Genomic DNA, 23,725 nt, shown 5'->3' with positions numbered 1-23,725 from the left:
CAGTTTGGGTGGGGAGGGGTCCCAGTTTGGGGGTCACCGGGTCCCAGTTTGGGCGGGGAGGGGTCCCAGTTTGGGGGTCACCGGGTCCCAGTTTGGGTGGGGAGGGGTCCCAGTTTGGGGGTCACCGGGTCCCAGTTTGGGCGGGGAGGGGTCCCAGTTTGGGGGTCACCGGGTCCCAGTTTGGGTGGGGAGGGGTCCCAGTTTGGGGGTCACCGGGTCCCAGTTTGGGTGGGGAGGGGTCCCAGTTTGGGGGTCACCGGGTCCCAGTTTGGGGGTCACCGGGTCCCAGTTTGGGCCCCAAATGACCCCTCCCCGCTCAAACTGGGACATTTGGGCCCTTCCCAGTTACCTGGAGTGGGGGGGGGGCGATCCCTGCGCTTCCCCCAGTGCCCCCCAGTCCCCCCCAGTGCCCCCCAGTCCCCCCCAGTGCCCCCCAGTCCCCCCCAGTACCGCCCAGTACCCCCATTCCCACCCCCAGTACCTCCCCAACTCCCCGAGGGCCGCCCCCCACCCACCCCCCAGGAAGGGGACGGGGACACCGGGATGGGGGGACCGGGATGGGGGACCGGGGGGGTTCTGGGAACACTGGGAAACACTGGGAACACTGGGAAACACTGGGAACACTGGGAAACACTGGGAACACTGGGTACACTGGGAAACACTGGGAACACTGGGAAACACTGTGAGCTCTGGGAACACTGGGAAACACTGGGAACACTGGGTACACTGGGAAACACTGGGAACACTGGGAAACACTGTGAGCTCTGGGAACACTGGGAACACTGGGAACACTGGGTACACTGGGAACACTGGGAAACACTGGGAAAACTGGGAGCGCCCGGCACGTGGAGCGCCGTCCGCAGCGCCGGAAGCACTGGGAATACTGGGAAAACTGGGAGCGCCGGGCACGTGGAGCGCCGTCCGCAGCGCCGGAAGCACTGGGAACACTGGGAAAACTGAGAACGCCGGGCACGTGGGGCCGCGTCCAGCCCCACACGGTACTGGGAGCACTGGGAGCAGCGGAACATCGCGGTACCTCATCCCACACTGCACTGGGAGCACTGGGAGCACTGGGAACACCGCGATACCCCACCCCACTGAACTGGGAGCACTGGGAGCACCGCGATACCCCACCCCACTGAACTGGGAGCACTGGGAGCAGCAGAACATCGCGGTACCTCATCCTACACTGCACTGGGAGCACTGGGAACACCGCGATACCCCACCCCACTGAACTGGGAGCACTGGGAACACTGGGAACACCGCGGTACCCCACCCCACTGAACTGGGAGCACTGGGAGCACCGGGAGCACCGCGATACCCCACCCCACTGAACTGGGAGCACTGGGAACACCGCGATACCCCACCCCACACTGCACTGGGAGCACTGGGAGCAGCTGAACATCGCGGTACCTCATCCCACACTGCACTGGGAGCACTGGGAGCACTGGGAACACCGCGATACCCCACCCCACTGAACTGGGAGCACTGGGAACACTGGGAACACCGCGGTACCCCACCCCACTGAACTGGGAGCACTGGGAACACCAAAGCTCTGCTATCCCGCCTTTCACCGCACGGGGAGCCCCGGGAACACCGGGAACACCGGGATATCCCACCCTACACCGCACGGGGAGCCCCGGAGCCCTAAAACTCCAGTGTCCAGCCCTTCACAGCCCCAGGAACCCTAAAGCACCAGCACCCAGCCCTTCACAGCCCCAAATCACTGGCGTCCAGCCCTTCACAGCCCTAAAACTCCAGCGCCCAGCCCTTCACAGCCCCGGGAGCCCCAAAACTCGGGTGTCCAGCCCTTCACAGCCCCGGGAACCCCAAATCCCCACCGTCCAGCCCTTCAGAGCCCCAGGAACCCCAAATCACCAGCACCCAGCCCTTCACAGCCCCAGCACCCCCAAATCCCCGCCGTCCAGCCCTTCAGAGCCCCGGGAACCCCAAATCCCCGCCGTCCAGCCCTTCAGAGCCCCGGGAACCCCAAATCCCCGCTGTCCAGCCCTTCAGAGCCCCGGGAGCCCCAAAACTCCAGCACCCAGCCCTTCACAGCCCCAGGAGCCCCAAAACTCAGGTGTCCAGCCCTTCACAGCCCCGGGAACCCCAAAACTCCGGCATCCAGCCCTTCACAGCCCCAAATCCCTGCTGTCCAGCCCTTCAGAGCCCCGGCACCCCCAAAACTCGGGTGTCCAGCCCTTCAGAGCCCTTCACAACCCCAAATCCCCACTGTCCAGCCCTTCACAGCCCGGGACCCCCAAAACTCGGGTGTCCAGCCCTTCAGAGCCCCAGGAACCCCCAAACCCCCACCGTCCAGCCCTTCAGAGCCCTTCACAGCCCCAAATCCCCGCCGTCCAGCCCTTCAGAGCCCCAGGAACCCCCAAACCCCCCGCGCCCATCCCTCCCCCGGCGGGATGAGACCCTCGGACTCCGCCGCCCCGTCCCCTCCGCTGCCCTTCGAGCCCGCGGGTCCCTTCGACATGTGGCGGGACTACCTGGGGCTGGCGGCGCTGCTGCGGGACCCCTCCCCCGGGGAGGGGGGGGAGGAGGACCACGGGGACCCCAAAAGCGCCCCCTCCTCGGGGGGCTCGGCCCCCGCCGCCGGCCCCCCGTGCGCGTTCTGCCGGCACAACGGCGAGGCGCCGGCCGTGTACCAGGGGCACAGCCTGCGGGACGCGGGCGGGCGGCTGCAGTGCCCGGTGCTGCGGAGCTACGTGTGCCCGCAGTGCGGGGCCACCCAGGACCGGGCGCACACGCGGCGGTTCTGCCCCCTCACCCCCCGCGGGTACACCTCGGTCTACGAGAGGGCCGGGGGGGCCAGGAGCGGGGCCAGGAGCGGGGCCAGGAGCGGGGCCAGGAGTGCCAGGAGTGCCAGGGAGGGCACGGCGAGGGACGGCGGGGAGTAGCCCGAGGGATGGATGGAGGGACCGGAGCAGGTAACGGGGATGGGGTTGGGGTGGGGTGTGGGGGGTCCCGGTTTGGGTGGGGAAGGTCCCAGTTTGGGACTGGGAGGGTCCCAGGTTGGGGGGGGTGTCCCAGTTTGGGTTGGTGAGGAGGGGTCCCGGTTTGGGTGGGGGGTGTCCCAGTTTGGGATTGGGAAGGGTCCGAGTTTGGGATTGGGGAAGGGCCCCGGTTTGAGTGGGGAGGGTCCCAGTTTGGGATTGGGGGGGTCCCAGGTTGGGGGGGGAAGGGTCCCAGTTTGGGTGGGGAGGGTCCCAGTTTGGGGGGGGGGGGTGTCCCAGTTTGGGAGAGGGGGGTGTCTCAGTTTGGGATTGGGAGGGTCACAGTTTGGGGGGGGTGTGCCCCAGTTGGGGGGGGGGGGGGGTGTCCCAGTCTGGGGGAGGGGGGTGTCTCAGTTTGGGATTGGGAGGGTCCCAGTTTGAGATTGGGAGGGTCCCAGTTTGGGTGGGTGGGGGGTCCCAGTTTGGGTTGGTGGGGGGGGTCCCAGTTTGGGATTGGGAGGGTCCCAGTTTGGGTGGGTGGGGGGTCCCAGTTTGGGATTGGGAGGGTCCCAGTTTGGGATTGGGAGGGTCCCAGTTTGGGACTGGGAGGGTCCCAGTTTGGATGGGGGAGGGTCCCAGTTTGGGACTGGGAGAGTCACAGTTTGGGTGGGGGGTGCCTCGGTTTGGGTGGGGGGTGCCCCGGTTTGGGTTGGGGGGGTCCCGGTTTGGGTTGGGGGGTCCCGGTTTGGGTTGGGGGTGCCCCGGTTTGGGACTGGGAAGGTCCCAGTTTGGGTGGGTGGGGGGTGTTGTGGTGTCCCCACGGGGATGTGGCACCCACTTCTCCCTCCCTCTCCCACTTCCCTCCCTCTCTCCTACTTCTCTCCCTTCTCTTCCCTCCCTCTCCCACTTGTCTTCCTTCTCCTCCCTCTCCCACTTCCCTTCCCTCTCTCTCCCCCTTCCCTTCCCTTCCCTCTCTCTCCCACTTCTCTTCCTTCCCTTCCCTCCCTCTCCCCCTTCTCCTCCCTCTCTCCCTTCTCCTTCCTCTCTCTCCCCCTTCCCTTCCCTCCCTCTCCCACTTCTCTTCCCTCCCTCTCTCCCACTTCCCTCCCTCTCCCACTTCTCTTCCCTCCCTCTCCCACTTCTCCTCCCTCTCTCTCCCCCTTCCCTTCCCTCTCTCTCCCCCTTCTCTTCCCTCCCTCTCCCACTTCTCCTCCCTCCCTCTCCCACTTCTCCTCCCTCCCTCTCCCACTTCTCTTCCCTCTCCCACTTTTCCTCCCTCTCCCACTTCTCTTCCCTCCCTCTCTCCCTTCTCCTCCCTCTCCCACTCCTCCCTCTCCCACTTCTCCTCCAGGACATCACTCCGAGGATGAGACCCCGGCCCGGCTCTTCCCAGTGCCCCCAGTGCCCCCAGTGCCCCCCGTGCCCGTGACAGACCCCGGGGGATCCCGGGAGAGGCCCCCTTTGGCCGGATCCGGGCGCTGCCGGAGCGTCAGTTCTGAATTTTGGGTGGGTTTGGGCAGTTCTGGTTAATCCCAGACCAGGAAGGGCTCAGTGCTCCAAACATGGAATTATTAATGGATATTTTGGGTGGGTTTGTTGGGTTTTGGTTAATCCCAGGCCGGGAAGGGGCCAGGAAGGGGCCAGGAAGGGCCCGGTTCTCCCGGTGCCAGAGCCCCTCTCCGAGCCCCGGAGCCGTTCCCAAGAGTCCTGGGGGGGCATTTCTGGGGTCCTGCTCCCCCAGGCCGGGGTTCCCTGGTGGGAGGAGCGTTTATTCCCCCAATAAAGGGCCCTTCCAGGCGTTTTCCAGGCGTTTTCCAGGTCTCCTTACGGCTCCTTCCAGCGGCCCCGGCGGCCCCGGCGCGGCCTCGGCCTCCGGAGCAGCTCCAGCCCCCGGCGGGCCCCCATGGCCAGGCGGCTTCGGGGGGGGACAGGGGGGTCATTTTGGGGTCTGCCCCCCAGCCCAGGGGATCCCAGGGGGGGTTTGGGACTCACTTGAGGTCCGAGAGCTCCCGGATGAGCCCCCGGATGACGTCGGAGGCGTCCGGAGGGTCCGGCCTGGGGATGAAGGGGGGGGGGGGGGGTCAGGGCTGTCCCACCCCCAAAAATTGGGGGGTTTGGCCCAAAAAGGGGGGTTTGATCCCAAGGGAGGGGCTGTCCTGGGGTCACCCACCTGTCCCAGGGCACGTTCCCGAGGGATTGGGGGCGGATCCAGGTCCTGGAATCGTGGCCGGGGGCGGCCGGGGGCGGCTGGAAGGGAGGAGGGGGCCCAGTTTGGGACTGGGAGGGGCCCAGTTTGGGTGGGGAGGGTCCCAGTTTGGGATTGGGGAAGGGTCCCAGTTTAGGATGGGAGGGTCCCAGTTTGGGATTGGGGAGGGTCCCAGTTTGGGATTGGGGAAGGGTCCCAGTTTGGGACTGGGAGGGGCCCAGTTTGGGTGGGGAGGGGTCCCAGTTTGGGACTGGAAGGGTCCCAGTTTGGGATTGGGAGGGTCCCAGTTTGGGACTGGGAGGGGCCCAGTTTGGGATTGGGGAAGGGGCCCAGTTTGGGATTGGGGAAGGGTCCCAGTTTAGGATGGGAGGGTCCCAGTTTGGGATTGGGGAGGGTCCCAGTTTGGGATTGGGGAAGGGGCCCAGTTTGGGTGGGGAGGGGGCCCAGTTTGGGACTGGGAGGGTCCCAGTTTGGGATGGGAGGGGCCCAGTTTGGGATTGGGGAGGGTCCCAGTTTGGGATGGGAGGGGCCCAGTTTGGGATTGGAAGGGTCCCAGTTTGGGTGGGGAGGGGCCCAGTTTGGGACTGGGATGTCCCAGTTTAGGATGGGAGGGTCCCAGTTTGGGATTGGGATGGTCCCAGTTTGGGTGGGGAGGGGTCCCAGTGTGGGACTGGGAGGGGCCCAGTTTGGTTGGGGAGGGTCCCAGTTTGGGACTGGGAGGGTCCCAGTTTAGGATGGGAGGGTCCCAGTTTGGGACTGGGATGTCCCAGTTTAGGATGGGAGGGTCCCAGTTTGGCACTGGGCTGGTCCCAGTTTGGGTGGGGAGGGGGCCCAGTTTGGGTGGGGAGGGGGCCCAGTTTGGGACTGGGAGGGTCCCAGATTGGGATGGGGAAGGGTCCCAGTTTAGGATGGGAGGGTCCCAGTTTGGGACTGGGAGGGTCCCAGTTTGGGATGGAAGGGTCCCAGTTTGGGACTGGGAGGGGCCCAGTTTGGGATGGAAGGGTCCCAGTTTGGGACTGGGAGGGTCCCAGTTTGGGATGGAAGGGTCCCAGTTTAGGATGGGAGGGTCCCAGTTTGGGACTGGGAGGGTCCCAGTTTGGGATGGAAGGGTCCCAGTTTGGGACTGGGAGGGTCCCAGTTTGGGATGGAAGGGTCCCAGTTTGGGATGGAAGGGTCCCAGTTTAGGATGGGAGGGTCCCAGTGTGGGACTGGGAGGGTCCCAGTTTGGAATTGGGGAGGGTCCCAGTGTGGGATGGGAGGGGCCCAGTTTGGGACTGGGATGTCCCAGTTTGGGATGGGAGGATTCCCAGTTTGGCACTGGGCTGTCCCAGTTGCTCCCAGTTGTTCCCAGCTGTACCTGCTCCGTTGGGATCCCCGGGCTGGTCCCTTCCCAGCATTCCTGGGGGTCGGTGCCGGAGGATCCGGGATCCGGCTCCGGGGGCTCCGCCTTGGAATCCCTGCTCTGGGCATTCCCATTCTGGGAATTCCTGCTCTGGGCATTCCCATTCTGGGAATTCCTGCTCTCTGAATTCCCGCTCTGGGAATTCCCATTCTGGGCATTCCCACTCTCCCCATTCCCACTCTCCCCATTCTCCCTCTCCCCATTCCCACTCTCCTCATTCCCACTCTGGGCATTCCTGCTCTCTGAATTTCCACTCTTGGAATTCCTGCTCTGGGCATTCCCACTCTGGACATTCCCACTCTCCCCATTCCCACTCTGGACATTCCCAATCTCCCCATTCCCACTCTGGGAATTCCCACTCTCCCCATTCCCACTCTCCCCATTCCCACTCTCCCCATTCCCACTCTCCCCATTCCCTCTCTCCCCATTCCCATTCCCACTCTCCCCATTCCCACTCTCAGCATTCCCACTCTCCCCATTCCCACTCTCCCCATTCCCTCTCTCCCCATTCCCATTCCCACTCTCCCCATTCCCACTCTCAGCATTCCCACCTTCGCCATTCCCACTCTCCCCATTCCCACTCTGGACATTCCCACTCTCCCCATTCCCCCTCTCCCCATTCCCCCTCTCCCCATTCCCCCTCTCCCCATTCCCACTCTCCCCATTCCCACTCTCCCCATTCCCACTCTCCCCATTCCCACTCTCCTCTTCCTCTCCTGCCCCCGAAATTCCTGCTTTTGGTGATTCCAGCCCATCCCCTCCCGTTCCCTCTGGAATTCCCTGTTCCAGTGGCTCCAACTCCTCTTCTCCTGCCCCATCTGCCTCTGGAATTCCATGTTTTGCTGTTTCCAACTCCTCTCCTCCTGTTCCATCTGCCTCTGGAATTCCCAGCTGGGATGACTCCACTCGATCCTCTCCCATTCCATCCAAAATTCCCTGTTTTAGTGACTCCAGCTGCTCTTCTCCTGCTCCATCTGCCTCTGGAATTCCATGTTCTGCTGTTTCCAACTGTTCTCCTGCCCCATCTGCCTCTGGAATTCCCAGCCGAGATGATTCCAGATGATTCTCTCCCATTCCATCCAAAATTCCCTGTTCCCGTGGCTCCAGCTGCTCTTCTCCTGCCCCATCTGCCTCTGGAATTCCATGTTTTACTGTTTCCAACTGTTCTCCTGCCCCATCTGCCTCTGGAATTCCATGTTCTGCTGTTTCCAGCTGTTCCTCTCCTGCCCCATCTGCCTCTGGAATTCCATGTTTTGCTGTTTCCAACTGTTCTCCTGCCCCCTCTGCCTCTGGAATTCCATGTTTTACTGTTTCCAACTGTTCTCCTGCCCCCTCTGCCTCTGGAATTCCATGTTTTGCTGTTTCCAGCTGTTCCTCTGCCCCATCTGCCTCTGGAATTCCACATTTTGCTGTTTCCAGCTGTTCCTCTCCTGCCCCATCTGCCTCTGGAATTCCCAGCCGAGATGATTCCAGATGATTCTCTCCCATTCCATCCAAAATTCCCTGTTCCCGTGGCTCCAGCTGCTCTTCTCCTGCCCCATCTGCCTCTGGAATTCCATGTTCTGCTGTTTCCAATTCCTCTTCCCCTGCCCCATCTGCCTCTGGAATTCCATGTTCTGCTGTTTCCAGCTGCTCTTCTCCTACTCCATCCATTTCTGGAATTCCCAGCCGAGATGATTCCAGATGATCCTCTCCCATTCCATCCAAAATTCCCTGTTTTAGTGACTCCAGCTGCTCTTCTCCTGCTCCATCTGCCTCTGGAATTCCATGTTCTGCTGTTTCCAGCTGTTCCTCTCCTGCCCCATCTGCCTCTGGAATTCCCAGCCGAGATGATTCCAGATGATTCTCTCCCATTCCATCCAAAATTCCCTGTTCCCGTGGCTCCAGCTGCTCTTCTCCTGCCCCCTCTGCCTCTGGAATTCCATGTTCTGCTGTTTCCAATTCCTCTTCTCCTGCCCCCTCTGCCTCTGGAATTCCATGTTTTGCTGTTTCCAGCTGTTCCTCTCCTGCTCCATCTGCCTCTGGAATTCCATGTTTTGTTGTTTCCAACTGTTCTCCTGCCCCATCTGCCTCTGGAATTCCATGTTTTGCTGTTTCCAACTGTTCTCCTGCCCCATCTGCCTCTGGAATTCCCAGCCGAGATGATTCCAGATGATTCTCTCCCATTCCATCCAAAATTCCCTGTTCCTGTGGCTCCAGCTGCTCTTCTCCTGCCCCCTCTGCCTCTGGAATTCCATGTTTTACTGTTTCCAACTGTTCTCCTGCCCCCTCTGCCTCTGGAATTCCATGTTTTGCTGTTTCCAATTCCTCTTCTCCTGCCCCATCTGCCTCTGGAATTCCGTGTTTTGCTGTTTCCAGCTGTTCCTCTGCCCCATCTGCTCCTGGAATTCCATGTTTTACTGTTTCCAATTCCTCTTCTCTTTCCTCATCTGCCTCTGGAATTCCCAGCCGAGATGATTCCAGACAATTCTCTCCCATTCCACCCAAAATTCCCCGTTCCACTGCTCCCAGCCCATCCTCTCCCGCCCCATCCCCCTCCAAAATTCCCAATTTTGGCCATTCCGGACGATTCTCTGCCGTCCCATCCCGAATTCCTGGCTTTGGTGGCTCTCTCTGCTTCTCTCCTGCCCCGTCCGCCTCCGGAATTCCCCGTTGGGACGACTCCAGGTGATCCTCTGGAATTCCCCGTTCCGGGGCTCCCATTCCCTCATCTCTCCCTTCCTGGAAAAACCACAGTTTTGGGGTTGGAATCCCCAATTTTGGGGGGTTTTTTTGAGTTTTTTTTTTTGTTTTCCCTGTGTTTGGGGGGGGAATTCCGTACCTGGAATGCTCCGGCCCCGCTCAGTCCTGCCTGGATTCCCTCGGGATCGGCCTGGATTCCCTCAGGATTGGCCTGGATTCCCTCGGGATCGGCCTCCTTCCCGCTGTGGGATCCGACAGATCCCGCTGGATCGGACCCGGAGGGATCCACCCGGGGTCAAACCCCCTGCCTGGAACCCCCCCTGTACCTGCCCTGGGGGTCCATCCCGGTGGGATCCGTGGGATCCATGGGAATGGGATCCATGGGAATGGGATCGGTGGGAACGGGAACGGCTCCCGGAGCTTCCCGACGGATCCGCTTGGGAGCCTGGAATCTCCTGTCCCCTGGAAAGGGGGGGGGGATAAAAGAGGGGAGGGGGTGTCTTAGTTTGGGGAGGGGTCCCTGGGTCCCGGTTTGGGGGGGGAAGGGTCGTTTTGGGCCCAAACTGGGAGGTTTGGGGACGTTCCCGGTTACCTGGGGGGGGGGCGATCCCGGCGCTTCCCCATCGCGGCGCTGCCGGGGGGGGGGGACACGGAGCGGCCCCAAAATCACCCCCAGTGCCCCCAAAATCAACCCCAGTACTCCCAAATCATCCCCAGTACCCCCAAAATCAACTCCAGTACCCCCCAAATCATTCTCAGTACCCCCCAAATCACCCTCAGTACCCCCCGAATCATCCCCAGTACCCCCCAAATCATCCCCAGTACCCCCCAAATCACCCCCAGTACCCCCCAAATCACTCCCAGTACCCCCCAAATCACCCCCAGTACCCTCCAAATCACTCCCAGTGCCCACTAAATCATCCCCAGTACCTCCCAAATCACCCCCAGTACCCCCCAAATCATCCCCAGTACCCCCAAATCATTCTCAGTACCCCCAAATCATTCTCAGTACCCCCCAAATCACCCCCAGTACCCCCCAGTACCCCCCGAATCACCCCCAGTACCCCCCAAATCATCCCCAGTACCCCCCAAATCACCCCCAGTACCCCCCAAATCACTCCCAGTACCCCCCAAATCACCCTCAGTACCCTCCAAATCACCCCCAGTACCCCCCAATGAGCCCCCAGACCCCCAATACCAATACCCCCCAGTATCCCCAGTCCCCCAACACCTCAATCCCCCCAACACCCCCATTTTCCCCCCCCCAACACCCCCCAATTCCCCCTCAGGCCCCGGCAGCCATTTTACCCCCCCCTCCCTTCCCCGCCCTCCCACCTCAGCCCCCCCCCCCCAATACCCTCCCCGCTCCCCCAGAGCCGCACCCGCGCCGGGAAGCCCCAAACCCTCCGCGGCCCGAGGTGAAAACCGTGGCTTTTGCCCCGATTCTCCCCGGTTTTCACCCAGTTTTCACCCAAATTTCACCCAAGTCCGTCCGCGCCTCGCTCCGCCCGCCAGGGGGCGCTCTCCCCTCACGCCTTTCCCGCCTTTTTCTCCCCCTCTCTCTCCCCCCCCCCCGCGCGCGGGGCACGCCGGGAGTTGTAGTTCCTTCTCCCCCTCCCCGCGCGGGGCACGCCGGGAGTTGTAGTTCTCCCCCCGTCGTAAAGCGAAACGCCGCCGTGGCGCGTCCTTTTTTGCGACGGCGGCGCCGTAAAGCGCGGCGGTGTTGACAGCGACCGGCCGAGCAGGAAGAGACTGGGAGTGACTGGGAATTACTGGGAGCGGCTGGGAATTACTGGGAGCGACTGGGAGCGGCGGCACAGGAGAGGGACAGCGGGGTGAGGGGTCACAGGGCCTCTTGGGGGGCTCCGGGAGGGGGGAAAGGGGGCGATCGGGGCTGTTTGGGGAGCTCTGGGGGGGGACACGGGGGGCTTTTGGGGGGCTCTGGGAGGAGCAAGGGGGGGGGGTCGGGGCCTTTTGGGGGGATCGGGGCCTTTTGGGGGGATCTGAGGGGGTTAACTGGGCCTTTTGGGGGGGCTCGGGGGGGGAACGGGCCCTTGAAGGGGCTCAGGGGGGTGAAATGGGGCCGGGGGGGCTTTGAGGAGGGCTGGGATATTTTGGGGGAGGGGGGGTTGGCTGGGGGGGCTCCGGGAGGGTCTCGGGAAGCTGTGGGAGATCGAGGGGCACAACCCGGGACCCCCCCCGACCCCTCCGTGCCCCCCCAGGCCCCCCCAGGAGCACTCGCAGCCATGAGCCGAGCCGGGAGGGTCCCGGGCCGGGGGGCGGCCATGGCCCGGCAGGTGAGGGAGACCCCCGGGACCCCCCCCCCCTTCACTTCTGCACCCCCCCCGGGGGCCGGGACACCCCCCCCTCTGCCCCCCGGGATCCCCTTTCCCGATCCCAGGGGGTCCCCCCCTCCCGTCCCCGGGGGTCTCTGAGCCCCCCCCCCGAGGCCTCTCCCTCTCCCTGGGGGGGTCCTGGGGGTCTCTGAGCCCCCCCCAAAACCCTGTCCCCCTCCCGGGGGTCTCTGAGCCCCCCCCCGAGGCCTCTCCCTCTCCCTGGGGGGGTCCCGGGGGTCTCTGAGCCCACCCCCCAAAACCCTGTCCCCCTCCTGGGGGGGTCTCTGAGCCACCCCAGTTCTGTCCCCCTCCTTGGGGGGGTCTCTGAGCCCCCCCCAAACCCTGTCCCCCTCCCTGGGGGTCTCTGAGCCCCCCCCCAAACCCTGTCCCCCTCCCTGGGGGTCTCTGAGCCCCCCCCAGCCCTGTCCCCCTCCCTGGGGGGGTCTCTGAGCCCCCCCCCAGCCCTTTCCCCCTCCCCGGGGGTCTCAGAGCCCCCCCCCAGCCCTGTCCCCCTCCCTGGGGGGGTCTCTGAGCCCCCCCCAAACCCTCTCCCCCTCCTGGGGGTCTCTGAGCCCCCCCCAAACCCTGTCCCCCCCTTTCCCAGCTGGGTTTGGTGCCTGAGCCCCCCCCGGATGGAGCTGAACTGGAGCAGGAGCTGCTGGAGCTGCTGGGGGGGCCCGGGGGGGCTCCAGGGAGGGGGGACCCGACCCCCCCACCCCCCAAACCAGGTGAGTTGGGAGCGGGGGGAGGGGGGGAGTCCCCAAAATGGGGGGGTCTGACCCCCCTAGACGGGGCTGTGACCCCCCCAAACAGGGCTGTGACCCCCCAAACAGGGCTGTGACCCCCCCAGATGGAGCTGTGACCCCCCCAGATGGAGCTGTGACCCCCCCAGACAGGGCTGTGACCCCCCCAGACTGGGCTGTGACCCCCCCCGTGTCCCCCCCCAGGCCTGGCCCTGGCCCAGCTCTGCCTCAGGGACCCCCCCGAGGAGGAGGAGGAGGAGGAAGAAGAGCTGGAGGATGAGGAGGAGCTGCTGGTGAGGGGGGGCTTGGGGGGGGGTCCTGGCCCTGGGGAGGGGTCCTGGGGGTCCATGGTGGGGTTGAGAGGGGTCCTGGGGGGTACCCTGTGGAGCTGGTGCAGGTGGGGGGGTCCTGGGGGTCCCTAGAGGGGGTGGGGGGGGTCCTGGGGGTCCCTGGGGGGGGCTGGGAGGGGCTGGGGAGGGTCCTGGGGGTCCTTGGGGGGTCTGTGGGGGGTCCTGGGGAACTCCCTGTGGACCTGGCCCATGGTGGGGGTTCCTGGGGGGTCCCTGGGGGTCCCTAGAGGGGCTGGGGAGAGGTCTTGGGGGTCTCTGGGGGGTCCCTGTGGAGCTGGTGCAGGTGGGGGGGTCCTGGGGGTCCCTAGAAGGGCTGGGGAGGGTCCTGGGGGTCCCGGGGGGGACTGGGGAGGGGTCCTGGGGGTCCCTAGAGGGGTTGGGGAGGGTCCTGGGGGTCCCTAAAGGGGCTGGGGAGGGTCCTGGGGGGTCTCTGGGGGTCCCTAAAGGGGCTGGGGGGGTTCCTGGGGGTCCCTGGGAGGGGCTGATTCCCGGATTTTGGGGGTCATTCCCGGGATTCGGGGGCAGGCGGAGCTGCAGGAGGTGCTGCAGGAGGGGGACGGGAGCCAGGCTACCCCGGAGACCCCCCAGGTAGGGATGGGGGGGATCCCGGGGATCCCAATCCCAGTGACCCCAGGGATCCCAACCCCAATCCCAGTGATCCCAGTGATCCCAGTGATCCCAGTGATCCCAGTGATCCCAGCCCCAATCCCAGTGATCCCAGCCCCGATCCCAGTGATCCCAGTGATCCCAGTGATCCCAGTCCTGATCCCAGTGATCCCATCCCTGATCCCAGTGATCCCATCCCTGATCCCAGTGATCCCAGCCCCAATCCCAGTGATCCCAGCCCCAATCCCAGTGATCCCAGTGCTCCCAGTGATCCCAGCCCCAATCCCAGTGATCCCAGTGCTCCCAGTGATCCCAGCCCCAATCCCAGTGATCCCAGTGATCCCAGTGATCCCAGTGATCCCAGTGATCCCAGTGATCCCAGCCCCAATCCCAGTGATCCCAGTGATCCCAATGATCCCAGCCCCAATCCCAGTGATCCCAGTGCTCCCAGCCCCAATCCCAATGATCCCAGTGATCCCAGTGATCCCAGTAATCCCAGTGTTCCCAGTGATCCCAGTGATCCCAGTGATCCCAATCCCAGTGATCCCAGTGATCCCAGTGTTCCCAGTGTTCCCAGTGATCCCAGTGATCCCAATCCCAGTGATCCCAGTGATCCCAACCTCCATCCCAGTGATCCCAGCCCCAATACCAGTGATCCCATTGAATCTCAGTGGATCCCAGTGAATCCCAGTGTTCCCAGTGTTCCCAGTGTTCCCAGTGTTCCCAGTGATCCCAGTGACTCCCATTGGATCCCAGTGATCCCAGTGACTCCCAGTGACTCCCAGTGACCCCCCCCGCTCCCGTTCCCCCCGCAGGCCCCCCCGGTGCCGCCGGTGCTGTGGGATCGCCTGGCCCTGTACCGGGAGGCCGCCGGCAACGCCCGGCACTGCGGGGACGCGGCGCGGCTGCGGCGGCTCCAGCGCGGCCTCCGGGTGAGTCCCGAGCCCAGAGCCCCCAATCCGCCCGGAATTCCCTCCCAGGGCCTCCAAACCCTCGGAACACACTCGGGGTCATCCCGTTTATCCCCAGCTCTGAGCAGTTTTATCCCATTTTTCCCAGTTCGGAGCACTTTTATCCCATTTTTCCCAACTCTGACTCACTTTATCCCCAACTCTGAGAAGTTTTATCCCATTTTTTGTTACTCTGACTCACTTTATCCCCAACTCTGAGCAGTTTCATCCCATTTCCCCAACTCTGAGCACTTTTATCCTGTTTTTTCCCCACTCTGAGCACTTTCATCCCATTTTTCCCCAACTCTGAGCACTTTTATCCCGTTTTTTCCCCACTCTGAGCAGTTTTATCGCATTTCTCCTCCTTCTGACTCACTTTATCCCCAACTCTGAGCACTTTTATCCCATTTTCCCCCCTCTCTGACTCACTTTATCCCCAACTCTGAGCAGTTTTATCCCATTTATCCCCAACTCTGAGCACTTTTATCCCATTTTTCCTCACTCTGACTCTCTTTATCCCCAACTCTGAGCAGTTTTATCCCATTTATCCCCAACTCTGAGCACTTTTATCCCATTTTCCCCCCTCTCTGACTCACTTTATCCCCAACTCTGAGCAGTTTTGTCCCGTTTTTCCCAACTCTGAGCACTTTTATCCCATTTTTCCTCACTCTGACTCTCTTTATCTCCAACTCTGAGCAGTTTTATCCCATTTATCCCCAACTCTGAGCACTTTTATCCCATTTTTCCTCACTCTGACTCACTTTATCCCCATCTCTGAGCACTTTTATCCCATTTTTCCCACCTCTGAACAGTTTTGTTCCATTTTCCCAACTCTGAGTCACTTTATCCCCACCTCTGAGCACTTTTATCCCGTTTTTTCCAACCCTGAGCACTTTTATCCCATTTCTTCCCACTCTGAGTCACTTTATCCCCAACTCTGAGCACTTTTATCCCATTTCTCCCCTTTCTGACTCACTTTATTCCCAACTCTGAGCACTTTTATCCCATTTTTCCCAACTCTGAGCACTTTTATTCCATTTTTCCCCTCTCTGAACACTTTAATCCCATTTCTCCCCTCTCTGACTCCCTTTATCCCCAACTCTGAGCACTTTTACCCCATTTTTTCCCCCTCTGACTCACTTTAATCCCATTTTCCCCCTCTTTGCCCCCCTTTACCCTCTTCCCCCTCTCTGCTCCCCGTCCCATCCCATTTCCCACCCCCAACCCCCGTTTCCCCCCTCTCCTCCCCCCTGCTCCCCATTTCCCACCCATTTTCCCCCAATTTCCCTCCTTTCCCCCCATTTTCCCCCAATTTCCCTCCTTTCCCCCATTTTCCCCCAACTTCCCTCCTTTCCCCCTCATTTTCCCCCAACTTCCCTCCTTTTCTCCCCCATTTTCCCCCAACTTCCCTCATTTCCCCCCCATTTTCCCCAACTTCCCTCCTTTCCCCCCATTTTCCCCAACTTCCCTCCTTTCCCCCCCATTTTCCCCCAACTTCCCTCCTTTCCCCCCCATTTTCCCCCATTTTCCCCCAATTTCCCCCCATTTTCCCCAACTTCCCCCCATTTTCCCCCCCATTTTCCCCAATTTCCCCCAATTTCCCTCATTTTCCCCCCCCATTTTTCCCCAATTTCCCCATTTTCCCCAATTTCCCCCCATTTCCTCCCATTTTCCCTCAAATTCCCCCCATTTTCCCCCAACTTCCCTCCTTTCCCCCTCATTTTCCCCCAACTTCCCTCCTTTTCTCCCCCATTTTCCTCCAATTTTCCCCCATTTTCCCCCCAATTCCCCCCCATTTTCCCCCAATTTCCCCCCAATTTCCCCCAATTTTCCCCCATTTTCCCTCATTTCCCCCCCCATTTTCCCCAACTTCCCCCCATTTCCCCCCCCATTTTCCCCCAACTTCCCTCATTTTCCCCCCCATTTCCCCCCAATTTCCCCCAATTTTCCCCAATTTCCCCCATTTCCCCCCATCTTCCCTCCTTCCCCCAGACCCTGGAGCAGCTCTTGGAGCGTGTCCGGAGCGGGCAGAGCATCGACGAGGCCGAGATTCCCCCTCCGGTGGCGCTGGGAAAGGCGGGGGGGGGCCCTGCCCCGGTGCCCCCCGTGCCCCCCGACCCCCCAGCCCCCTCCCTGACCCCCATCCCGGATCCCAGCCCCGATCCCAGCCCCGATCCCATCCCGGATCCCGAGCCCATCCCGGCGCTCCGGGCGCGGCTCCGGGACCTGCAGCGGGAAGCGCTGGCGGCCAAACGCCGGGGGGACACGGCCACGGCCCTGGGGCACTTCAGGGCAGCCAAGGTACCCCCAAATCCCCCCAAATCCCCCTAAATACCCCTAAATATCTCTAAATCCCACCCAGATCCACCCAAATCCCACCAAATCCCACCCAAATCCCTCCAAATCCCCACCAAATAACCCCAAATCCGCCCCAAATACCCCCAAATCCCCCCCAAATCCCACCCAGATCCCCCCCAAATCCCCCCCAAATAACCCCAAATCCCCCTAAATCCCCCCAAATCCCCCTAAATACCCATAAATCCCCCCCAAATCCCCCCCAAATCCCACCCAGATCCCCCCAAATCCCCCCCAAATAACCCCAAATCCCCCCCAAATCCCCCCAAATCCCACCCAGATCCCCCCCGAATTCCCCCAAATCCCACCAAATCCACCCCAAATCCCCCCCAAATAACCCCAAATTTCCCCCAAATCCCACCCAGATCCCCCCAAATCCCACCCAAATCCCCCCAAATCCCCCCAAATCCCCCCCAAATCCCCCCAAATCCCCCCAAATCCCCCTAAATCCCCCTAAATCCCCCCCAAATCCCCCCTAAATCCCACCCAGATCCACCCAAATCCCACCCAAATCCCCCCCAAATCCCCCCAAATCCCCCAAATCCTGCGCAAATAACCCCAAATCCACCCAAATCCCCCTAAATACCCCTAAATCCCCCCCAAATCCCCCTAAATACCCCTAAATCCCCCCCAAATCCCACCCAGATCCCTCCAAATCCCCCCCAAATCCCCCCCAAATCCCCCCAAATCCCTCCAAATCCCCCCCAAATCCCCTCAAATCCCCCCAGATCCCCCCAGATCCCCCCAAATCCCCCCAGTCCCCCGTTCCTGCTGTGGCTGCCCCCCCAATTCCCGTTTTTCCCGTGGTTTTCCAGAGCCTGGAGGCGCAGCTGGAGGCACAGGGACAGGGCCGGGACCCGGGTGAGACCCCGCTGGGGGGTGAGGGGTGGGCTCGACCCCCCCTTGGGTTTTTTGGGAAGGGGGGATTATCCTGGGGGAGGATCCCAGTCCCAGTGTGGGGGATCCTGGGGCTGGGGGAGGATCCTGATCCCAAAACAGGGATCCTGGGGCTGGGGGAAGATCCCAGTCCTGGTGTGGAGGGTCCCGATCCCAGAACAGGGATCCTGATCCCAGAATGGGGATCCCGGGGCTGGGGGAGGATCCCAATCCTGGTGTGGGGGATCCTGATCCCAGAACAGGGATCCTGATCCCAGAAAGGGGATCCTGGGCTGGGGGAGGATCCCAATCCTGGTGTGGGGGATCCTGATCTCCAAATGGGGATCCCGGGACTGGGGGAGGATCCTGATCCCAAAATGGGGATCCCGGGGCTGGGGGAGGATCCCAGTCCTGGTGTGGAGGATCCTGATCCCAGAAAGGGGATCCCAGGGTTGGGGGACGATCCCAATCCCAGTGTGGAGGATCCTGATCCCAGAACAGGAATCCTGGGGCTGGGGGAGGATCCCGATCCCAGAATGAGGATCTTGGGACTGGGGGAGGATCCCAGTCCCAGTGTGGGGGATCCTGATCCCAGAATGGGAATCCCGGGGCTGAGGGAGGATCCCGATCCCAGAATGGGGATCCCAGGATTTGAGGAAGATCCCAATCCTGGTGTGGAGGATCCTGATCCCAGAAAGGGGATCCTGGGGCTGGGGGAGGATCCTGATCCCAAAACAGGGATCCCGGGGCTGGGGGAGGATCCCGATCCTGGTGTGGAGGATCCTGATCCCAAAACAGGGATCCCGGGGCTGGGGGAGGATCCTGATCCCAAAATGGGGATCCCAGTGTTGGGGGAGGATCCCAATCCCAGTGTGGAGGACCCCAATCCCCGACTCCAGGATTTCTCTGATCCCGGGGGATCCGGGCGCTCCCTTCCCACAGATCCAGGGCTGGAGGAGCCGAAGGATCCTGAGCCGAAGGATCCTGAGCCGAAGGATCCTGAACCAAGGAATCCTCCGGAGCCGAGGGATCCTCCGGAGCCGAGGGATCCTCCGGAGCCTCCTGCCCCAGGTGGGCTCCTGGGGGGCTTCTGAGGGCTTTTTGAGGGGATTTCTGAGGAGTTTGTGAGGGATTTTTTTGGGGCTTCTGAGGGCTTTTTGAGGGGTTTCTGAGGGGTTTTTTTTGGGATTTCTGAGGGGTTTTTGGAGTTTCTGAGGGTTTTTGGGGGGTTTCTGAGGGGTTTGTGAGGGATTTTTGAGGGGTGTTTGAGGGATTTTTGAGGGGTTTCTGAGGGGGTTTTTTTGGGATTTCTGAGGGGTTTTTGGAGTTTCTGAGGGTTTTTTGGGGGGTTTCTGAGGGGTTTGTGAGGGATTTTTGAGGGGTGTTTGAGGGATTTTTGAGGGGTTTCTGAGGGTTTTTTTGGGGATTTCTGAGGGGTTTTTGAGGGATTTCTGAGGGGTGTTTGAGGGATTTTTGAGGGGTTTCTGAGGGGTTTTTTTGGGGGATTTCTGAGGGGTTTTTGAGGGATTTTTCAGGGGGTTCTGAGGGGTTTCTGAGGGTTTTTTGGGGGGTTTCTGAGGGGTTTGTGAGGGATTTTTGAGGGGTGTTTGAGGGATTTTTGAGGGGTTTCTGAGGGGTTTTTTTTTGGGATTTCTGAGGGGTTTTTGGAGTTTCTGAGGGTTTTTTGGGGGGTTTCTGAGGGGTTTGTGAGGGATTTTTGAGGGGTGTTTGAGGGATTTTTGAGGGGTTTCTGAGGGTTTTTGGGGGGTTTCTGAGGGGTTTGTGAGGGATTTTTGAGGGGTGTTTGAGGGATTTTTGAGGGGTTTCTGAGGGTTTTTTTGGGGATTTCTGAGGGGTTTTTGAGGGATTTCTGAGGGGTGTTTGAGGGATTTTTGAGGGGTTTCTGAGGGGTTTTTTTGGGGGATTTCTGAGGGGTTTTTGAGGGATTTTTCAGGGGGTTCTGAGGGGTTTCTGAGGGTTTTTTGGGGGGTTTCTGAGGGGTTTGTGAGGGATTTTTGAGGGGTGTTTGAGGGATTTTTGAGGGGTTTCTGAGGGGTTTTTTTTTGGGATTTCTGAGGGGTTTTTGGAGTTTCTGAGGGTTTTTTGGGGGGTTTCTGAGGGGTTTGTGAGGGATTTTTGAGGGGTGTTTGAGGGATTTTTGAGGGGTTTCTGAGGGTTTTTGGGGGGTTTCTGAGGGGTTTGTGAGGGATTTTTGAGGGGTGTTTGAGGGATTTTTGAGGGGTTTCTGAGGGTTTTTTTGGGGATTTCTGAGGGGTTTTTTGGAGTTTCTGAGGGTTTTTTGGGGGGTTTCTGAGGGGTTTGTGAGGGATTTTTGAGGGACTTCTGAGGGGTTTTTTTGGGGCTTTCTGAGGGGTTTTTGAGGGATTTTTGAGGGATTTCTCAGGGCTTTTTGAGAGATTTTTCAGGGCTTTTTGAGGGGTTTTTCAGGGCTTTTTGAGAGGTTTCTGAAGGTTTTTTTTGGGGGGGGTTGAGGGTTTTTTCAGGGCTTTTTGAGAGGTTTCTGAAGAGTTTCTGAGGAGTTTCTGAGAGTATTTGTGGGGTTTCTGAGGGTTTTTTTGGGGGCTTCTGAGGGGTTTTTTAGGGGTTTATGAGGAGCTTCTGAGGGTTTTTCAGGAGCTTCTGAGAGATTTTTGAGGGGTTTGGGGGGTTTCTGAGGGATTTTTGAGGGGTGTTTGAGGGATTTTTCAGGGCTTTTGGAGGGGTTTTTCAGGGCTTTTTGAGGAGTTTTTCAGGGCTTTTTGAGGGGTTTCTGAGGGTTTTTTGGTGGGTTTTTGAGGGGTTTCTGAGATGTTTCTGAGGTTTTTTTGGCAGGTTTCTGAGGGGTTTTTGAGGGTTTTTTTGGGGGTTTCTCAGGGGTTTTTGGGGGGTTTCTGAGGAGTTTTTTGGGGGTTTCTGAGGGCTTTTTTTGGTGTTCTGAGTGATTTCTGAGGGTTTTTTTGGAGGACTTCTGAGGGGTTTTTGAGAGATTTTTGAGGGATTTTTCAGGGCTTTTTGAGGGGTTTTTTGAGGGGTTTCCGAGGGGTTTCTTGGGGGGGTTATGGGGGTTTTTTTCAGGGCTTTTTGAGGGGTTTCTGAGGGTTTTTTGGTGGGTTTTTGAGGGGTTTCTGAGATGTTTCTGAGGTTTTTTTGGCGGGTTTCTGAGGGGTTTTTGAGGGTTTTTTTGGGGGTTTCTCAGGGGTTTTTGGGGGGTTTCTGAGGAGTTTTTTGGGGGTTTCTGAGGGCTTTTTTTGGTGTTCTGAGTGATTTCTGAGGGTTTTTTTGGAGGACTTCTGAGGGGTTTTTGAGAGATTTTTGAGGGATTTTTCAGGGCTTTTTGAGGGGTTTTTTGAGGGGTTTCCGAGGATTTTTTTGGGGGGGTTATGAGGTTTTTTTTCAGGGCTTTTTGAGGGGTTTCTGAGGGGTTTTTTTTTGGTGTTCTGAGTGATTTCTGAGGGCTTTTTTTGGGGATTTTCCCCCCCCAGGAGCCCCCCCGGCCCCGCGGGACGTGCGGGAGGCGCTGGAGCAGCGCATGGGGCGGTACCGGGCGGCCGCGGCCCAGGCCAAGGAGAGCGGGGACGGCAGGAAAGTCAGGATGCACGAGAGGATCGTCAAGGTACCCGGGGCTGGGGGGGATCCCGGGCCCAGGATGGGGATCCTGAGCCCAGAATGGGGATCCCGAGCTCAGAATGGGGATCCTGATCCCAGAATGGGGATCCTGGGCCCAGAATGGGGATCCTGATCCCAGAACAGGGATCTTGGGGCTGGAGGAAGATCCCGAGCCCAGAATGGGGATCCTGGGGCTGGAGGAGGATCCCGAGCCCAGAATGGGGATCTTGGGGCTGGAGGAGGATCCCGAGCCCAGAATGGGGATCCTGGGCCCAGAATGGGGATCCTGATCCCAGAACAGGGATCTTGGGGCTGGAGGAAGATCCCGAGCCCAGAATGGGGATCCTGGGGCTGGAGGAGGATCCCGAGCCCAGAATGGGGATCCTGGGGCTGGAGGAGGATCCTGAGCCCAGAATGGGGATCCTGGGGCTGGAGGAGGATCCCGAGCCCAGAATGGGGATCCTGGGGCTGGAGGAGGATCCCGAGCCCAGAATGGGGATCCTGGGGCTGGAGGAGGATCCCGAGCCCAGAATGGGGATCCTGGGCCCAGAATGGGGATCTCGGGCCCAGAACAGGGATCCTGATCCCAGAATGGGGATCCCGGGCCCAGAACGGGGATCCCGGGCCCAGAACGGGGATCCCGGGCCCAGAATGGGGATCCTGATCCCAGAACGGGGATCCTGGGGCTGGGGGAGGATCCTGATCCCAGAATGAGGATCCCGGGACTGGGGAAGAATCCTGATCCCAGAATGAGGATACTGGGGTTCGAGGAGGATCTCAGTCCCATTGTGGGGGATCCTGATCCCAGAATGGGAATTCCAGGGCTGGGAGAGGATCCCAATCCCAGAACGGGGATCCTGATCCCAGAACAGAGATCCCAGGGCTTGGGGAGAATCCCAGTCCTGGTGTGGGGGATCCCAGTCCCAAAACAGGGATCCTGATCCCAGAACAGGAATCCTGGGGCTGGGAGAGGATCCCAGTCCTGGTGTGGAGCATCCCAATCCCAGAACGGGGATCCCAGTCCTGGTGTGGGGGATCCCAGTCCCAGAACAGGGATCCCCATCCCAGAATGGGAATCCCAGGGCTGGGGGAGGATCCTGATCCAAGAATGGAGATCCTGATCCCAGAATGAGGATCCTGATCCCAGAACAGGGGTCCTGGGCCTGGGGGAGGATCCCAGTCCTGGTGTGGGGGATCCCAGTCCCAGAACAGGGATCCTGATCCCAGAATGGGGATCCTGATCCCAGAACAGAGATCCCAGGGCTTGGGGAGGATCCCAGTCCTAGTGGGGGGGATCCCAGTCCCAGAACGGGAATCCCAGGGCTGGGGGAGGATCCCAGTCCCGGTGTGGAGAACCCCAATCCCAAATCCCGCTCCCCCCGTGGTGATCCGGTGCCAGTCCCCCCCATAACGATCCCAGTGCCCCCCGTGGGCGCTCCCAGTCTGCCCCCAGTGCTCCCAGTGCTCCCAGTGCCCCCTGACCCCCCTTTTCCCCCCTCCCCAGCAATACCAGGCCGCTCTCCGGGCCCTCAGCGCCGGGAAATCCGTGGATCTCTCGGAGCTCCCGGTGCCTCCGGGTACGTTCCCGGTCCCTCCGACCCCCCCAGTCCCTCCCCACAACCCCCGGGGGGGGGGGCACAAGCTGGGAACACCCCCATTCCCATCGGGATCCCCCCCCTTTTTTCCCAGGTTTCCCCCCCATCCAGGGCTCGGAGGCGCCGGCGGAGCCGAGCGTGGTCGGGATGCTGGAGGCGGCCACGAGGCTGGCAAGGGAGGAGGAGGAGGAGGAGGAGGAGGAAGAGGAGGAGAAAAGGGGGACCCCCGAGGGGCCCAAGGTCGGGTTTGGGGGGCTGGGAGATTTGGGACTTCCCAGGAGAAGGAGGAGGAGGAGGAGGAGGAGGAGGAAGGGGGGATCCCTGAGGGGCCCAAGGTCGGGTTTGGGGCTCTGGGAGCTTTGGGACCCCCCAGGAGGAGGAGGAGGAAGAGGAGGAGAAGGATGATGGGGAGGAGGAGGAGGAGGAGGAGGAAGAAGAAGAGAAAAGGGGGACCCCCGAGGGGCCCAAGGTCGGGTTTGGGGCTCTGGGAGCTTTGGGACCCCCCAGGAGGAGGAGGATGAAGAAGAGGAGAAGGAGAAGGAGGAAGGGGGATCCCTGAGGGACTCAAGGTCGGGTTTGGGGGTCTGGGAGCTTTGGGACCCCCCAGGAGGATGATGAGGAGGAGGAAGAGCAAGAGGAAGAGGAGGAGGAGGAAGAGGAGGAGGAGGAAGAGGAGGAAGAAAAGGAGGAAGGGGAGAAGGAGGATGAAGAAGAGGAGGAAGAGGAGGAAGGGGGGACCCCCGAGGGGCCCAAGGTCGGGTTTGGGGGGCTGGGAGATTTGGGACCTCCCAGGAGGAGGAGGAGGAGGAGGAGGAGGAGGAGGAAGGGGGGATCCCTGAGGGGCTCAAGGTGGGGTTTGGGGGTCTGGGAGCTTTGGGACTCGTCAGGAGGAGGAGGAAGAGGAAGGGGGATCCCTGAGGGGCCCAAGGTGGGGTTTGGGGGTCTGGGAGAAGGAGGAAGAGGAGGAAGGACCCCCAGTGGGACCCCAGGATTTGGGGGATTCCCAGGGATTCCCGGGCATTCCCAGGGGTTCCCGGTGATTCCCGGGGTGATTCCCACTGACCCCTCACCCC

The 23,725-nt window shown here is 60.9% G+C and overlaps 3 protein-coding genes and 1 long non-coding RNA gene across 17 annotated transcripts; 2 read left to right on the top strand and 2 right to left on the bottom strand.

Annotated features, from left to right (window-relative positions):
- The first annotated feature begins 1,405 nt into the window (after positions 1-1,405).
- On the top strand, positions 1,406-4,538 carry LOC127465567 (nanos homolog 3-like). Its single transcript, XM_051776079.1, has 3 exons — positions 1,406-1,658; positions 2,081-2,939; positions 4,297-4,538. Exon 2 carries the CDS (start codon positions 2,418-2,420, stop codon positions 2,907-2,909), a length of 492 nt encoding a protein of 163 aa, XP_051632039.1. The 5' UTR covers positions 1,406-1,658; positions 2,081-2,417; the 3' UTR covers positions 2,910-2,939; positions 4,297-4,538.
- Positions 4,539-4,541: 3 nt separating this feature from the next.
- LOC127465564 (uncharacterized) lies at positions 4,542-8,840 on the bottom strand. Of its 14 annotated transcripts, XM_051776072.1 has the most exons (9): positions 7,892-8,840; positions 7,685-7,789; positions 7,142-7,531; positions 6,927-6,994; positions 6,682-6,701; positions 6,509-6,606; positions 5,116-5,192; positions 4,938-5,000; positions 4,550-4,860 (listed from the first exon to the last, which is right to left on the bottom strand). In XM_051776072.1, exons 1-9 carry the CDS (start codon positions 8,717-8,719, stop codon positions 4,770-4,772), a joined length of 1,740 nt encoding a protein of 579 aa, XP_051632032.1. In that variant the 5' UTR covers positions 8,720-8,840; the 3' UTR covers positions 4,550-4,769. The 14 variants fall into 14 exon arrangements, with proteins under 14 accessions (XP_051632026.1, XP_051632028.1, XP_051632035.1 ...); XM_051776066.1 differs by having other exon boundaries at positions 4,542-4,860; positions 6,509-6,994; positions 7,892-8,572; positions 8,624-8,840; XM_051776068.1 differs by having other exon boundaries at positions 4,542-4,860; positions 6,509-6,994; positions 7,892-8,572; positions 8,675-8,840.
- A 405-nt stretch (positions 8,841-9,245) lies between these two features.
- LOC127465568 (uncharacterized) lies at positions 9,246-9,867 on the bottom strand. Its single transcript, XR_007902277.1, has 3 exons — positions 9,828-9,867; positions 9,375-9,434; positions 9,246-9,274 (listed from the first exon to the last, which is right to left on the bottom strand). It is a non-coding gene; the product is annotated as an uncharacterized LOC127465568 (long non-coding RNA).
- Positions 9,868-10,946: 1,079 nt separating this feature from the next.
- LOC127465569 (coiled-coil and C2 domain-containing protein 1A-like) lies at positions 10,947-23,501 on the top strand (the record flags this gene model as incomplete). The annotated part of the gene is made up of 13 exons (XM_051776080.1): positions 10,947-11,070; positions 11,458-11,532; positions 12,176-12,299; positions 12,519-12,607; positions 13,190-13,252; positions 14,086-14,202; positions 16,213-16,521; positions 17,391-17,436; positions 18,394-18,522; positions 20,934-21,064; positions 22,562-22,634; positions 22,747-22,892; positions 23,445-23,501. Coding segments are annotated over exons 2-13 (1,335 nt in total), but the record flags the coding sequence as incomplete, so codon positions are not given.
- Between the last annotated feature and the right edge of the window lie 224 nt (positions 23,502-23,725).

The sequence above is a fragment of the Manacus candei genome, unplaced genomic scaffold (assembly GCF_025592945.1).
Source record: "Manacus candei isolate 608988 ecotype Guabito, Panama unplaced genomic scaffold, ASM2559294v1 h1tg000433l, whole genome shotgun sequence".
Lineage (NCBI taxonomy): Eukaryota > Metazoa > Chordata > Aves > Passeriformes > Pipridae > Manacus > Manacus candei.
This window is presented reverse-complemented; position numbering and strand designations above follow the sequence as displayed.

Excerpts from the sequence above, each read along its gene's own strand:
- LOC127465567 (XM_051776079.1), top strand. The coding sequence starts at position 2,418 with ATGAGACCCTCGGACTCCGCCGCCCCGTCCCCTCCGCTGCCCTTCGAG.
- LOC127465564 (XM_051776065.1), bottom strand. The coding sequence starts at position 8,719 with ATGGGAGAGAATCATCTGGAATCATCTCGGCTGGGAATTCCAGAGGCA. Across the intron at positions 7,790-7,891 it reads CAAAACATGGAATTCCAGAG|GCAGATGGGGCAGGAGAGGA; the intron begins GCAGAGGGGGCA and ends GGAATTCCAGAG. Across the intron at positions 7,532-7,684 it reads TAAAACATGGAATTCCAGAG|GCAGATGGAGCAGGAGAAGA; the intron begins GCAGATGGGGCA and ends GGAATTCCAGAG.